General features: G+C 38.4%; 3 protein-coding genes and 1 long non-coding RNA gene across 5 annotated transcripts; 2 read left to right on the top strand and 2 right to left on the bottom strand.

The window, feature by feature from the left end:
* Positions 1–672: 672 nt before the first annotated feature.
* Positions 673–6,059, bottom strand: LOC124184875. The gene is made up of 2 exons (XR_006871269.1): positions 5,925–6,059; positions 673–854 (listed from the first exon to the last, which is right to left on the bottom strand). It is a non-coding gene; the product is annotated as an uncharacterized LOC124184875 (long non-coding RNA).
* LOC124184856 (protein PTCD3 homolog, mitochondrial) lies at positions 5,294–8,832 on the top strand. Its single transcript, XM_046575004.1, has 10 exons — positions 5,294–5,470; positions 5,729–5,840; positions 5,945–6,142; positions 6,317–6,573; positions 6,696–6,804; positions 6,881–7,217; positions 7,357–7,562; positions 7,790–8,128; positions 8,196–8,414; positions 8,573–8,832. Exons 1-10 carry the CDS (start codon positions 5,439–5,441, stop codon positions 8,720–8,722), a joined length of 1,959 nt encoding a protein of 652 aa, XP_046430960.1. The 5' UTR covers positions 5,294–5,438; the 3' UTR covers positions 8,723–8,832.
* A 164-nt stretch (positions 8,833–8,996) lies between these two features.
* LOC124184865 lies at positions 8,997–12,025 on the top strand. The gene is made up of 5 exons (XM_046575023.1): positions 8,997–9,557; positions 9,683–9,987; positions 10,109–10,436; positions 10,656–10,861; positions 11,138–12,025. The coding sequence occupies exons 1-5, from the start codon at positions 9,336–9,338 to the stop codon at positions 11,358–11,360; spliced, it is 1,284 nt and encodes a 427-aa protein (XP_046430979.1). The 5' UTR covers positions 8,997–9,335; the 3' UTR covers positions 11,361–12,025.
* On the bottom strand, positions 11,506–16,737 carry LOC124184850 (SWI/SNF complex subunit SMARCC2). Of its 2 annotated transcripts, none has more exons than XM_046574980.1 (10): positions 16,603–16,737; positions 16,388–16,507; positions 16,044–16,157; positions 15,550–15,920; positions 15,219–15,470; positions 14,775–15,067; positions 14,378–14,687; positions 13,482–14,239; positions 13,035–13,387; positions 11,506–12,929 (listed from the first exon to the last, which is right to left on the bottom strand). In XM_046574980.1, the coding sequence occupies exons 1-10, from the start codon at positions 16,717–16,719 to the stop codon at positions 12,471–12,473; spliced, it is 3,147 nt and encodes a 1,048-aa protein (XP_046430936.1). In that variant the 5' UTR covers positions 16,720–16,737; the 3' UTR covers positions 11,506–12,470. The 2 variants fall into 2 exon arrangements, with proteins under 2 accessions (XP_046430936.1, XP_046430937.1); XM_046574981.1 differs by having other exon boundaries at positions 15,219–15,449.
* Between the last annotated feature and the right edge of the window lie 140 nt (positions 16,738–16,877).

The raw sequence follows: 16,877 nt of genomic DNA, 5'->3' as shown, positions 1-16,877 counted from the left end.
ATGTCGAAACTTTTATGTGTTTCAGTTTGCTTGGTACACCATTTGAAATCGCGTCAAGGGTTTTTATGGGCGGGCACTTGGGTTCGTGTACTAACGGAAATCCAACAATGAAAAGAAAATCGGCATTGCTGGGGATTTTAACGCGGAATGGTCGGAAATATTGCCGGGTTCTATACCTGAAATATCGGCCGATGACGCACCAAGTTTTTATGCATTCAAATTTCTGGAAATTTTATTGCACCGGACTGGGTAGGTAGTATAATATAGACGTACTGCGTACATATTGTATGTATCCAAATTATACCCATATAATCATGTCTCAGACAAATTGGTTTACGACTGGCGACACATCGGCGTCAGGAAATTAGCTACACCTATTTGTTGACTACAACTTTTCAGCGTTGCCAAGCGTAAAGAAGTTTCTTCAAATCCAGAGAAGTTAGGGTCCGTGCAAATAAAAAAGAAAGTTTTTTTTCTGATTAAGAAATATTGTCGTTTAGGCCGAAATCTCTAAAAAATGTCTGTGGAATCGAAACAACAGACTGAAAGTCAACCAATTGTGAGGATTCTGAGAAAATATGCACCAACTAGATGGCGTCGCAGTTTTCAAACGTACTTATTTGAAAAGTTGGTGGTCCTAAATATTAAAAATAAAAACATATCATACCAGCAGAAGTTCCTAATATCTTTATACTTAGAATTCAGATTGCAGGATATAAATCCGTGTGTGGTAATCGTTCGATAATTATCATTATATGTATATATAAGACAATTGTCCATCTTATATAGCGAAGAAATGAAATATGTTATGTATTCCTGTATTTATTGAATTTCAGTACCGTCAAACATCGCTTCTGAAAATAAGAAATATGAAGAATTATTCGTGGGGTAGGTTGAGAACACTGCAAATCTTGACTAAAAATTTTCCTCGCGTAAATGTAACGCCGATTTCAAATTTTCCGCAACATGATCATTATTTTATACATTTTGATACCGAGGAGCAGTAAACGCCTGAAAAAAGTGCATCATGAAATTTTAACCAACATACACGAATATATTCGTCGAGCAATGAGGCTCACTGAAAAAATACAAATCCAACTGAATAACTTGTATGCCACAACGGTTAGAATAAAAGTGGCAACACGAACATTCGAGATTTCATTGAGAACCAGGTGGCGGTTCTCTGATACATTGCTCATTCGTGCGTTAGATTGCGATACATACGAGGTATACGCACACACGATGACAAGGTGTAGAATAATCAACTGCAGGGAGTGCAAGTTTAAACTGTTGGTGAAAAAAAAAAAAAATTTGGCAACCACGAATTTGTTACGAGGAAAATAAAAGAATATGAAGGAAAAGTAAACTCGGAAATAATTACACGCCAAGCTGCACCGTTTATACATCACACACAAGTATACCATGTGCACCAATATATGCGAACCCTCTCGACGATGTGTGAAAACGGTCAACACGAATCGATTCGTACGTCAAACTTTAACGGATACGCACTTGGTAGACGCTGGAACGTTTCTCAGGTCGTTACCAAATCGCAACAGAGAGATTTTCAGTAAGTGAATAAACAAATGGAACTTTGAAAAATCAGAGCACGATGATCTAAGAGATTTAAATTTTTCACGGCATATTTTCGTCGCTCCTCCGTAGCTGGGTTCGCAAAATAGAGAATATTCAACGATCCATCATCATTGTATTATGCTCAGGATTCGAATGCGATCCGTATAAGCTTGGGCTGAAAAACTTTCAGCTGCAGTTATAAGCGAAGCTGTGAGAAATACGTACACGCATTACCACTGCATGAACGTACACATATTTACGCGTAGAACGAGAAAGAAAGAAAGAGATACAAAAAAGTATACAGGATGAAATTCAGGACAGCTGATATAATTTTTGGCGGGCTCGGAGCGCAACAAAGAAATAAGACCGTATGAAAAGAAAAGAAGAGATTCTTTGGGTCCTTTGGGTCCTACCAGGTCCTTGGTTGTTAAAATGAATAAGTTCTCCCACCACTTTACACCACCGACCGGGTATATAGTACGTGGTAAATACAGTTGGGCCCAAAAGAAATAAAGGGCCCGGGCACCTGGCCATCGGCATCAGTTCGCTACGAGTCGTCAGCCGTGCGAGTTCTACGGATCCTGCTTCGCACGTTAGCATTCTCCAAGAGCAATAGTACACAAGATATAAGTGAAAAATAGTAAAGATTAAAAAAAAAAAAAAAATACGTTTCTGTGCATACAGTGTTTGTGGATTACACGTTAAAGCATTCGTTGAGATAAGTAGTACCTAATAGAAGTAAAACGGGAAATCGGTAAAAATGAATTGCAAATAAAAATAGAAAGAACGGTGGAACGTTCAACGCGAAAATTGCGTCGCTTGTGTTCCACATTTTTCGAATTCTTTCTGTATCAAAATCAGAAATCATTCGACGTAGCTGATGAATCACGCAGTATATTTAGTGGTAATAGAATTTTTTAGTGTAATTTATTACAAGAATTTGTATCGTTTCTGAGAATCAGAGTCTCCCATGAACCTTTTTTCACCGGGTTTTTCCGGGACGCATAGCGTGGCTTCACCACCGTAAACGACGCAGCACATCGTTCTTTCTTTATCTGCGAAACGAACTCCGTCTCTTTCTAATATATCTTGGTGCGCAATCGCGTTGAACGAGATCTGTTGTTGAATTATAAAACTCTTCAATTTGGAAACAAAACGTTAAGACCACATTGAAGAGACGCGAATATGTAAATTATTTTGAATTATGAGGATCGATCACATTTTCTTCGATCTTCGCCTCTGCCAATTCGGAAAAAGAAACGCGTACATGTTCGTCGTTGAGATCTGAACTCCACAAGTGCATAAAAGATAGGGCGAGATTTGTGTCAATGTTTCGTACGATTATTTCACTAATATTGCACTTGTCCCGGCCTATCGGAATGCAACCAATATCTGCACTGGATCACTCGCAGTGGCATGCGGAAGATATCGTCAAACTAAAATCGACCAGGGATTGAAGCGTGAAACATTTACGCCGCGTCTGGAAGAACCGCCAGCCCGCGCCTCTCTCTCTCTCTCACTCTCTCTCTGACCAACGCGTGACAATCAAGTAGGTAGGGATGTGGGCATAATTTGTATCGTTAAATCAAATTGCACTCGTCCCGGCCTGCTGGGTCGTCGCAATGTCTTCAGAACTCATTAACAAAGATGTTTCACGTCACTGGAGGTAGTAGTAATGTTCAGTGATAAATGCTCTGATTTGAAACACATTACAGAATCGATCAACGTATATTGATTGACAAAAAAAAAAAAAAAAAGAAAAGAAAAATATACAGGATAAAATGAAAAATAGAGAAAAATGCATATGATATTATGTCTGGCACGTATTGTTTCAATTTCTCGTATCTACGGTTACGCTCGACATAATCTCAGCTGGAAATGGGTCATATATTTAAATTTCGAGATTGTACAGATAGGAGGTATTCAAATCTGCAAATACCGACTTTTCAGTCGATCAGACTCTGTACATGACTACGATTACAAGGTATATTTATATTGCGGTAGAATTTTTCAATACTCTATAAGATGTAGTATAAATGAAAAAAAAATGATGTACATACAATATCCATGTAATACATTTCCTACTCAAATGTATAATATGTATGTAATTATTTTTCTGCCGCTCAGCGATACGAGCGTTTTTTGAGTGCAGGCTTGAATAAAGAACGTGTGAAAGTGTATCAAAGATCTCGTTCGTCCCTTCTTTTGAATAGATTTCCCATGACGGTTATCAGTTACAAAGAAACCAGCGTTTGTCACCGAGTATTCGATGCGAACTATTTTTACGATGTCCTATGTACATATGGTATATAAGTATATTACACCATTATGCGAACGTACCGCTGTTCGGAGATATTATAATTCGATTCCAGCTGTTTGTGTGCGAGATGTATGTATTATATGCTGTGTACATAAATAACGGATAATAGAAGGAAAAAAAAATGAAAGAGCGAAAAAAAGCTCGAAGGAAAGAATAATACGTTGCGTTCGATTGAATAAGAAAACACAATAAAAATAGTTGCTCCATAGAAATTGGATCCTGTTTTCCATTCATTCGCCAAGGATTCACACGTGTATATGTATAATGCACGTTGGCACAGACTCCTGGTGCACACACATATATAATACACGTCCGAGCATCCATCTAGACATCCCCTTAAAGAGTCCCACGGTACATATAAAATAAAAACACCTGGCTCCTTACTACACGCTCGCGTCTGCAGGGACTGGTTTTGGTTTCCTTATAAAATTTATTCAATTCTTTATATTACAGCAAAGGGTTCACCATTAGGTATATGCAACTACCATTCATATGCAAAACAATAAATTAACCGAAAGAAATAAATCCATAAGTTTGCTCTCCAGCTGCGTTGCACAGCCTATCATAGAAACTATATCACTCCTGTAATGTAGTATACCAAGTCCGAGCAGTTCCAATACTTTTCTCTACAAATCTCATGATTGAATCACTTCTCTCTTTTCTTTCTTTGCATTTCTTCATTTCGAACTGAGAGTATCGACGCCTGGATTCGTGTTATACGAATTGAATGTATAGATTTATCTGAAAAACGGCGCATAGCAATGAGACACCGGGTGGTCGGTCAATCAGATGCAGTAGGTAACGGTCATTTCAGATTCCTTGACATATTTTTTCGCTTCCTAGGTGCGTGTTGAACATGTACGTTGGTTCGTATATTAAAAGTCCACTGCGATACTGGATTTAGACAATAGGTAGGTACCTACACTTCTGCAGCACGTGGGATATAAACGAAACCAATTTCCCCGCATGGCACCTTTCAACAATTTTTCACTGCAATATATCATATCCTCTGAGACATGTCTAGGATAGAAGAGAGTGTAATTATTCATAAACGGTATGTTCATTTTTTTTTTAAGTACGAAAAATGCTTGGAAAAATCAACTTTAGGATCATTGCTTCGTGCTTTCTCGAAGTATAACCGACAGCCTGGACTTCAAGTGAGGAAGAAAAATAATCTGATCATGCATTTAACAACCTGCAGCCGAGAGATGAAATAACAAGATACATAAGTAAATATATTTGTCGAGGGGAGCTTTTTCACGTTATCGCGGCATCGATGAACCATTCAAATTAAGCCTACAAGTATGCAATTGGCATTGCAGCCGGTAAGTCAGATCCTTGTTGTGCCTGCGGCGCGATCGTCGAGGAAGCTGTCTAACTTATCGAAAAGAACAAGCTATCGTCGTTCATAATTCGAAGCTGCATAAGCACACTTGAACCGTACCACGAATTCACTCGACGCACCGCAAGTGCGAGCAATTTACACATGTGATGTGAGGTTTTATTTCCAACACTTAATAATTGTATATTATTGTGAATAAATATGCTCACGCTGAATGGACGACTGGGAAGCAGGTAATCTGCTCTAAATGATACGATCTTAGGGAATTAGAGCTCTACTTTTATTCAGAGAACTTCAAATAACCCGTATATGTTTTATAACCTCTGGAAAGTGGTGTTTTTTATACCAAATTTAACGGTAACAATTTCTTGTTCGATGATTTTACTAATTTTTATTAAGTTATTATTTGCGTCATTAATGCGCGCACGGACTACTAGTTGGCTTTTTACATTACCATTTGCCAATAATCACACGGAAATTTAATCTCACAGAAAAGTAGCACAGAAATTATTAGCGAGACTCCAATCAACCAGAGATGCAGCTAATACTCAAAGCATTGAAATACCAAAAAGAATAGAGAGAGGTCCTACTGATATTCTGCGGGTAATCATCCAAAGTTTTCCACTTATAAAATAATAATTTCTTAAAAACGAAAGTCTAGTGAAAAATTCTGCAAAAAATTCTTACTTTTTTTGTTCGTATTTTAGGCTCTCGCAAGCACAGTTGGAAAAGATCCGACTGCACCTCACTTCAAATATCATGACGATCCATATTTCATTCCAACATCGAACAGAGCAAAACGAACTTATGCTCTGTCTCGGGAAGCTGGAAGAAGGGCTGCTATGTGGATCAGACAAGAGCATGCTGAACTTTTTACACAGATGACTGCAGATCCCATTATCAAGGTTGTTGAGAGCCTAATGAATAGAAGATAATATATATCAGGGCCAAATTTTCTTATAATACATATAAAACATCAATTCACAAGATGTGAATTAAAAAAGAAAGATGCAGCTGTTTTAGAAGTTGGGTAGTTTAATTCAAACTTGTTAACAATAATTTTGTTAACTTAATTACAGGATTTTTTGCCACGGGCAGTTTATGATGAAAACAGCAAAGTAACGGAAAAAACACTACATGATGCAATACGTGATGCACAACTATCCGACGCAGTAACTATATATCGATTGTTAAAAAAGGATGGTGTTAGTCTTAAGACAAAGCAAGATTTGTTAGAACTGTTATGCTACTACAACGACGAAGAACCTACATCTGATCAGTTCCCAGAGGAACGTTGGTTTAGAAGATCTTTACAAAATATTAAACCTAAATGGAAGTGAGTAATCTACCTATATTTTTCAATTTTCAAATCATTTAGTCAGTCGATTAGTAACTTAGAAAGAATTATACACACCTAAGATCGTGATTTCAAACAAATAATGTCACCTATTATTTCAGATCGAATGACATAGTGGACGAACTGTTCGAGTCATTAAAGAATGAAGACAGTGCAATTGCAACTGCAGCCTACAATGCCTTGATTTGTGGTACTGCAAAGTACTTGCAGGTGCGTTTTCTTTACTTCACTTCATATCCCTCATCAATTGTATCGCATGATCTAACTGTAAGAAATTTCATTATAGGTGGACAAAGCCTGGTATTTATACGATGAATGTCTGGCCAAAGGATTCCCGGTATATGTACGAAGTTTCAATAACATGTTGAGACTGGTTCAATTTTCTAAAGATGCTGGAGATCAAAGACTGACATTCATGATGGATGTATTGAAAACAATGTCTCGAAACAACGTTCGACCAGATATTGGCACTTTGAATGCTGCTTTACAACTTTCGACCTTATTAAAATGCCCTGAACCTGGAAGAAGTGTTGCTCTTTCTATTTACAAAGAAATGACAAATGCCGGTGTGGAGCCATCACTTGGAACTTATTTTTATCTACTCACTATTTTCTGTCGCACGTGTAAGTAATAATAAAAGCTTTGCGTTAAATTTTAGGATTTACAGAATACGTTATTGCCATGTAATTGAATAGATTAAATAAGTCTTAGCGTGTTGTAAGTTAAAAACAAAATTGACTCGTCTGATGTTGACAATTACAGATGGACCAGTTAGTGAAATTTTGATTGACATTTTGGACAGACTGGAAGGAAAAGAATTGGAAATTAAGGATCCTCAAGATTTATTTTTCTTTGTAAAAGCTATGGATATTGCTAGAAATCATTTGATGAATATTGATGTAGGCCATAGAGTACATAAACTTCTACTCACTGGCAAGAACTATAACTTGATTGGTGAAAATTATATGGTGAGTCAATTAGAAAAACGATTAAATATTTTCACTCAGATTGAATTTCGTATTTCTGATACATCACCGCTGCACCTACAAAGTTGATGATAATCAACAGTTAAGTAATTATCATTCTACAGTGATTTTGATGTAAAATGTTTCAGGATCATTCTATTAAATCGGTATAAAAGCAGTATATATTGCACTTTGAACAAAAAAAAATCACTCGTTATTTGCTTTTATAGGAAAGTATATATTATCGCCACTACTTGATATTAGCGGTACAATCAGAGTCGATTGACTCATTCATTAAATTGTACGATACTTTGGTGCCGAACATTTACATCCCGGAGCCAGATGTCATGAATGAAATATTGCTAGCTGTCGAGATAGCTGGTGCATCGATGGCAGAAAATTTACTTCCCCAGTTATGGTCGCATATGGTGATGTTTGAGCACACGCAAAGAGAGCATCTTATGGTTCACATACTACAGATTATGCACACCACTTGCCAACCCCCCTCTGATTCAGTCGCGAATACGCAGTATGCGGACATTGCTTGGGATATTTGGAATCGTATAGAGGTAATCTGATATTAGGTAGATGTATTATTTTTCGATCCAAGAATGTGTTCCTACTTCTATTTCACAGGGTCAAAGACCTGGTTATACGATGGCTGTTAAATGGAATGCAGAAATGCTTGGAAATGTGACCGTTTTGTTAATCCGTGGAGGATATTTCGACAAAATGCTCACTGTACTATCATATCTCACAGAGAAGCAGGGGGTTTATACTGGAATTCTCTCAAAAGATCAACTAGATACTATTCTAAACGCCTGCCTTGAAAATGGTCACGCAACTGCAGCTTTGGTAAGTAAAGACATGCAGAGTATTAGATGAACTGTGCAAACTTGCAAAGACTATAAATTTGATATGAGCACAGGATACATTTTTATAAATATAAAAATTATTTGATTCAATGTTCTTAGATAACGAATTTATAGTAAATTACACATTTTGAATTGTAGAGTATTATATCATATGCTGCAAACAATGGCATCGCTGGTGCTGGTCAGATGGGATACAAATTGATAACTACGCTATCTCTAGACTCTGCAGAAGAAACAAAATTAGTTAATCTAGTGGGTAAAGAAGTTCTTCAACTTCATCTTGGATAGTCACTATTGTAAGATCTACTCAAGTATTAGAGTATTTAATAATTATTGTGCTATTCGTTGGATTCGACTTGTCTTGCACCATATTTGTAAATAAAATAGAAATTTGATAAAATCCTTTTTTCCACGTTTTTCTTCAACAGCTCCATCTCATTTAAAACGGTGATACAATTGTAGATTTGGAAGAAATGGTTTTTCGTCAGAAATGATTTTCACACTTGCATATTACACAACAATAAGTATTTTCTAACTGTCTGAAAATTGTCTGGTCCATCGACAAGTATCAAACCAAAGTATTTCCCAATTAGAACTTGAAGGGTGCAGATTGTAATAACGTAATTGACATCCAGGAACAGTCTTGCTCCCTCAATTTGATCCCAACTGATTAATGTACTGCACAACAGGGGGAAGACCCCTTTCAGCAAAATACCTTCTTCCTGTGCGTTGTAAAGAGTCCAGCATAGTGCTTCTAAATTTTATTCTGACAGTCGATGTTCGGCATTGCAAAGTGCAATATTTTGAAATTGAGAGAAACAAGTGTTTTCAAACATTGAAGAGATAACTTTGATCTACAGAAATCTAATGACTTAAAATTTACTTGCATTAATAAAAAACAATGGAGTGTAAAAACGAAAGCGTGCGTCTGACCTTAGACTCAATTAAAGAAATTATTACTAAAGATGAACCAGAAGTTGAAATTATTAGCTTGGAAGAAGAGCCTGGTTCAGGAAGAGGCGATAATTACACGTCAATGCTTTATCGCCTGCGTGTTATTGGTTTAAAACAACAGAAGAATGGTGGTGAAAAGGTGAAATGGGAACGTGCTATCATATACAAGGTAGTTTTAAGAAATGTATTTTTATAAAGTACTGTAGTTGATACTTTAATTATTGCCGTAAAGATCAGGGTCATAAGGTTGGTTGATCAAAATGAAATTTTCTTCATACCTTTACGCATATTAAGGTATTGCCAGACTCACGGGAACGACGCGAGGCCTTCAAGAGTGAAACTCTGTTCAGGAATGAGGTAGCATTTTATACTAAAGTGTGGCCAGCTCTAAATGTTCTACAGCCAACAGGACATCACGTATTCGATGGAGTGGCCAAAATATATGATGCACGTGACGATCTTATTGCGATGGAAGATTTAAGGGAGCTTGGTTTTCGAATGGGTGACAGAAGAGCTGGACTGCAAGTTGAGCAGCTGCGACAAACGTTAGCAGCTTTAGCTGGCTTTCATGCGCTTAGCCTTGCATTAAAAGAAACAAGGCAGGTCTGATTAGCGATAAAAATTTTAATAAATATTTAAAATCAACCACCACTGTCCCATTCGCAGTAACTTTGCCAAGTAGAATGCAGTAATAATATTCGTAATGGTTTTAATTCAAAGGCCAGACGAGTTCCAAGAGTTGAGCAGAAAAGGAGGAAAAGGTATAGAAGAAGCAATGTTCTGCAAAGAGAACGCAAATTGGTATAGACAATACTACAGAGTCGCTGCCAGTAATGCAATTGCAATGGTATCTGAAGCTCTACCTCCCATGTCACATCACAAAAGGGAAGATGTAATGCGGAGAATGAACATTTTTTTACAAGAAGAAACTTTCTTCCATACGATGTGCGAACTGGCTGCTACTGAAGGGCCTCTAACAGTTTTTTGTCACGGCGATTGTTGGACCAACAATATCTTGTTTCGTAAAGAATTAGAATCTGACAAAAAGGTTTGTACACACTGAGTTGTTTTGTAAAATTATTTTCAGTTTTGTTTGTCTATCAATATATGTAATTTATGTGATGATAATTATGAATTTTCCAGCACAGCATGAAATTTTTAACACTTTCCAATCGCATATATATGTATAGGGCACAGTCTAGGATTCAAAAAATTATCATTACAATTATAACTCAAGATTTCATTTGTTCTGCTTACGTTTGAGCAGGTTGTATGCTTTGTTGATTTCCAACTGTCTCGGGTGGGTTCATTGGCCCTTGATTTAGCAACACTTCTCTATTGTTGCACCAGCGGAGAAGTCAGACGTGCTCACATGACATCACTTTTACGCCATTACCACCATCACTTAACTTATGCTCTAAAGATGCTCAATGTTCAAGAAGCTTTGAGAGATCCTGAAATCATGTGGGATATGTAAGTGGAAAAGGATATTTAAATGTAGTTTGATTTCTAACTCGGGTGGTGCGATGAAATGAAAAGTACCGTCTTCCGTGATTTACAGTGCGATATAAACAGATCACAGTCTTTTGCCAACAGTTCCAGATATTTTTGTAAATGAATATCTATGTATTGGTTGTTGCATGACACCAAAAGCCAAGTAAATATGCATACCTAAAACGTTATAATGTTAAATTACATACATATACAAGTATTAGAAAATATTAATGTTTGTTTCGAAATTGATAATAGTTTAACTGAAGAGCTGCGGAGATGTGGACGCTTTGGGTTGGGCATAGCATTAGATATGCTTCCAATAAGTACCTGTGCCAGCGACGAAGCCCCAGATTTGTACGAGGATGAAGAACAAAGCGAAAAAGTGGAGGGAGCCCAAGGGCCTCCACCCGGAGGTGTGGAGTGTGCACGTCTGATGACTGACCTGGTATTAGAGCTAATAGATAACCAGGCTCTATGAATTCGTTAGACCATTATTGTAACACAATTTCTCAATCCAAAGTAGAAAACACAAATAATCCAATCTTAATTAACCTAAAACGTTCTTAAACGTAATATGGTTTTTCAATATATATATGAATAAAATGATGTTAACGTAACCTTGATTACTGGTACCCAATTGTTTTAATTCATTTACGTTCTCCCTATAGCAGTTTTGCGTTATACTATTTTAGTATAGTGACATCGTGTTTAACCTTATTATCTATTTCCTAAATTCGGTAAGATCTTATATTACAAGATGATAACGGTGCACAATAATTGATTTCAAATAATTATATATATATATATAATATGTATATGTATGTAATAGTGTATTGTACACGAAGATCATGAGTTGATTATATTATGAATTATTATAATATAGGTACGAAGTCCATGAATGCATTTTAAAATTTGTTCAAACTTTCTCGCAAAACGGTGTAATAATCAAAACAGCGTTTCATGCTCCCTGATTCAATAATTACTCCCAAAGCATTCTGCATAGAACAAATGATTGGTACGCACGAAATTAACCATTGTAGCTGGTCCGCAATATACAGCTTAAATATTACTCATTTATTCGGGATGAAATCAAATTCTAACGGTAGTTGTTATTGTATTGGAATAATCGGTTGGCCCGGTATATCGGCATTTTAAAACTATTAGTGGTTGTCTAATAATTTAGGTTACAGCAAAGTTAACTGTACATCGTTGATTAGGCCTCGGCAATGTCTTGAGAAGAATAGTTTTTCACATTGCATAATGCAACCACGTTTCTAGCTGGTAATAAATAAGTAAAAAATAAAATATTTCCAATAAAATGGTCTTACTAACCAAGCTAAATAAGTTTTACAGCGATGATCAGGAATTGAAAACGAAGCGAAAGAGAAAAAAGCAAAGGAAATCACATGAAGAAAACGCGTCCAACATGCCCTAGGAATTTTGGATGTATACCGACACACTCCATGAATGGGTTTATCGAATATCAAAGTATAGTAAATTTATCAGTCACTACTCCCGACTTATATGACAACCACTAAAATGCGTGTTTGTTTATTATACTGGTTTGTTTTATAAAAAGTGCTGTGAATTACGCTTGTTGAGGTGGAGTGTGCGGAGGCGGTTGCGCCACCTGTGGCTGCGGACTAGGTGGCTGTTGTTGCTGTTGCTGTTGTTGCTGAGTATTGGATGCTTGCCACGGTGGATGCTGACTCTGCTGTTGTTGCTGCTGTTCCTGAGCTAGCCGTTGGTGTGCTTGCTGTCGAGCACGAAATTCCGCTGCTTTTAATTGTTCCAAGTGAAATTGCTGCCGTTCTGTAATTAGTTGCTGGCGCTGATATTCCAAGCCCTCCCGTTCCCGTTCCATTGTTGTCTCGAGCTCCTCGAAATGCCGCAATTTTATTTCAAGCTTTTTCATCTGCGTTTCAACCAGTAGTGCCACTAATGATTTGATTTTTCTTTCCTCTACCGCTGCTAAGTGTTTTGCTTTGACAGCTGCAGCTGCTAACGCGGCCGCCGCAGCAGATTGTAGTTGCGCATCTCTAACCACCTGCGTCAGAGTAATAAAGAATAGCTTTAGACATTGTTTACATGACAGAAACTAATATAATCTTAGCCCTTGATAGAATAGAGTATTCAATGCCCTTAATATTACCTTATCTCTCTTGTCTTTAGCTTCAGTTTCTTCAGGATCTCCTTTAGACTTAGCTTCATCGTCATTCTCCTTTGGATCGACCTCTATTTTTTCTGGCTGGTCACGTTCACTCTCCACTGACTCTTCCTTTTTCATAGATTGCGGTGGCACCTGCGTAGCATCCACCCCCTCCTTGACTTTAACATCCTGAAGCTCCTCTTTTTTACTTTCCGCAGTCGAAGCTTGAGGAGAAGTAACACTTGCAGACGAGGAAGTTGCACTAGTAGCTGAGACAGCAGGATCATCGGGTGGTTCCGGAGGTCCAGTTCCTGCAATACCGGACTGTGCAAGTCCTGCTGATGGATCAAATTTACCTGAATATACAGACGAGTGATTATTGTTAACATAGATAAAAATCATTTTCGTACTCGTTACCAGTCCATTTAAGCTGTTTTCCCCAAAACTTACCATCTGTATTAGCACTTGCTTGAACATTACGAAGATGCTGATCCAGTAGGGCTGCAGGCACTTGATCTTTGATTGCTGCAAATTCTTCCATAGCGGCTTTAGCAGCACTAGCAGCCACTCTTGGATCCACAACGGAAGCTAAGAAAGCTACCGTGCTCATGACCGGGTTACCAGCCTTGGAAAATGGAACAGGCTGATAGGCGAGTGGTCCTAGACCCTCAGGGCCTCCTTCTTCGAGGTATGGATCTTCGATAGGTAGACGTAAGAAATGAAGTATGCACTCGTCTTGAGTACGGGATCCAACATGTTCGCAAACTTTGTTCCAATCATCTTTATGGAGCTCTAACCCTTCTAATAACAATAGCGTTTCTTGTTCGGTCCAATCGCGAGTGGCACCAGCAGCTTGTTTGCTTTTTAAAACTGCAGGTTTTCTGGAATACTGATCCACCTTCAGACCAAAGTTAGTCATAACTCCAAGTCCGCTCTTTTCTTCTGGTCCCATGCCAACAACAGCAGGCTTCTTTTCCAAATCCAACAGAGATTTTGCAGCACTGGAAGGCTGCGGAGTTTTGGGAGGATTCGGATTAACAGGTGCCAGTCCAGATGGAGTGTCTGAGAGAACGTGGAAGTGAGATGTAGGTGGCGGACCCATTGGGGTTGGTCTAGATTCTGCGTCAACTTGATAATTAATGAGACCCCACTGCTCTAGAAACGCGTGAACACGCATAATGGCACACACATCTCCTGCTAAATTACGTCTGAAAACAATTATGCCACGTTATATGGATTTTTTAGTACAATGCGAGTGATACGAAGTGATCAGTACTCAAATGACACCCTGGTATACAAGAGCTTCTTCAAACCGAATTTTGAAAGGGAAACAGTTTTGTCCGTACCTGCAGGCAGTAGAGGTGATATATTCCGTTGGATTTAGTCGGTAAGTATCGATCATAAAGTTGCGATAAGCAAGGTAGATTTCGGGCGTTTTCGATTTGTTTTTACCATTAAAAAATTCGGACAATGCACGCTTCTCAATCGTATGGATTGAGTTGTAATCAAACCAAGCTGAGTAGCTGGGTACAACAATATGGTGCGTTTGCTCAGTAACATTATCTTCCGGCTCATCTCCTTTCCCACCCTCTCCTCGTTCCTTGCTAGCTCCACGTTCCTCTCTTTCCTGAGCCGCTTGTGTACTTCCTTTGTCACCTAAAATCATTGAATCAGTAGCTAAAACATTTGCTTATTGTATATTCATAAACACGCCCAATTTAAGTGTGACTGCGGATTACACACCGTCTATAGGCTCATCCAAATCAGCCATGTTGCCAGATTTTAGAGGTTGTAGTTCACTATCTTGTTTTTTGTTTCCAGTTGTCGACAAACTTCCACTACCAGCTGTAGATCCACCACCAGGCCCAATAGAAGGTGGATTGGCTGGGCTTGCTACCACTTCTATTATCCTTGGTTCAGCTGGAGGATCTTCCATTCCCTGTGTCAGATCTTCTTCTTCGTCGACGCCACCTCGAGACTTTTTTGGAGTAGCCAAAGAAGTAGACGAACCTTGGAGCCCTGCCGGTCCGCGACCACTGTTAAAAAAATACGAATATCTATAAAAGTCTGGTGTCACATGAATGTAACGGAATGAGGATTATAATCTATCGACAATCGTTTATCACTTTTCTTCAACACACCATGTTGATGTAATAGCTGCCATTTTTTTAAATACAAAATGCACACCTTTTACGCTTTCCAATTTTTGGAGGTGGACTGGGGGAGCGTTTTCGTTTCTGTTTTTTTGCAGACGAAGGTGGCGGATGAGACGGTTGAGCCATCAAGTCTTCGACAGAAAGCCGGTACTTGTGAACTCTCTTCTGTCCATTATCATCGACATCGTAGTCTTCTTCGTTCATCCACTCATTGTACTGGTCAAGATCTAGAGCCCAAGTAGCCGACACACGATACTGAGGTCTGTAATCAATAATTTCATCACTTTTCCTTGGTTATACTGAATAAGTAACTTAGATCTTATTCATGACATGAAATAACTTTTAATTAATTATTATCATACCTTCCACTTGTACTTCCTATCCCGAGAGGACCTTCAGGAAAATCCCAAGGCAGATCTAATGTTGTCCATGAATCGTAACTGTCGGGAAAGTAGTACCAGTGCAATAGAACAGAGCGTTCACGCCTCAAGTAAGGACGAGCGTATTCCTCCTCAAGGGGATCAGCTGGTGGATAAACAATGTGCGTTGCGTCAGCCTCAGCTTCGGCAATTGTTCCCTGATGACGCTTAACAACTTCCTTGACTTTGGATGCTGTATTTTTGTCTACATCTGGTCTAACGTACACACAGGGTACTGTCATGCATCGATTTTGTACCAGTGCCCGTTCCGCTGCCACTAACATCTCTATCGCACGATCCATGCGAGATCCGGACTACAAAGTTAATAGAGAATACTCAGATCAAAGATTTGTCTTACACTTTTCAAGTAGAACATCAAGAAATTTTAATAGAGATGGAAAATATCAAAGAATTTTGTACATATATAAATGCATTACCTTGCCGACTTGAAAGTCGAAACGTCGCCATCCTTGTTCCTGTTTAAATCTGAACGCGGTAGCTAATATTTGACAAAGACCACCGCCAGGCTTGAAATCTAGGAAACACTTCATCTGGAAAGAGCAATTAATAATGTTTGAGACATGGTGGTGATTCTTAGTTTTTAGTATTGAATTTGCACCGATTAAACATCATCGTAGTGAGATAATTGTGTAATCTCGAAATTATGTTTAACTAGGAGACATGCAAGTCCGATATGAAATAATTCAGAATTTCATAGAAACTTAGAAAAATAAATATGACTCTGTACACTGAGCCATGTTTGCACGTAAATGCTACTTACAGGAAGTCTTGTCATCGGCGGTTTTGACACATTTTTTCCGAGGTTATCTTCCTGGAATTGTAACAATTGGACGACCAAAGATGCGAGACTTTTATTCGTGGGTGGATCGGTTTGAACATACTGTGAAAAAAGCAATTAAATTCGATTATAGGGAAATACTGGAGATAGAAAATCAGAGCGAACATAACTCGGCGCTTGGGAGACGCCGGCCTCACCTTTTTACAATTTTTTAGAAGCCACTGTTTGACTCCGTCCAATTGGCCCAGTATATCTGGGGACTCGAAGAATTTCGCATTTGGACCGCCGTCCTTCTTTGGCCCCAAAGAGAGCATTTTCCAATTTAATTTCACTCAAAAACCACCGACACTTGAGGAAAACAACGCTTCGCCACCCGCGAACATCACACACACAACACGAGAGTCCGAAGTTTGCTGCAAGTCCGGTATTGTATCTCCGCGTGGAAACTTGACAACCCTGTTAAGTTAATTCT

Source organism: Neodiprion fabricii, chromosome 6 (genome assembly GCF_021155785.1).
Source record: "Neodiprion fabricii isolate iyNeoFabr1 chromosome 6, iyNeoFabr1.1, whole genome shotgun sequence".
NCBI classification, from domain to species: domain Eukaryota; kingdom Metazoa; phylum Arthropoda; class Insecta; order Hymenoptera; family Diprionidae; genus Neodiprion; species Neodiprion fabricii.
This window is presented reverse-complemented; position numbering and strand designations above follow the sequence as displayed.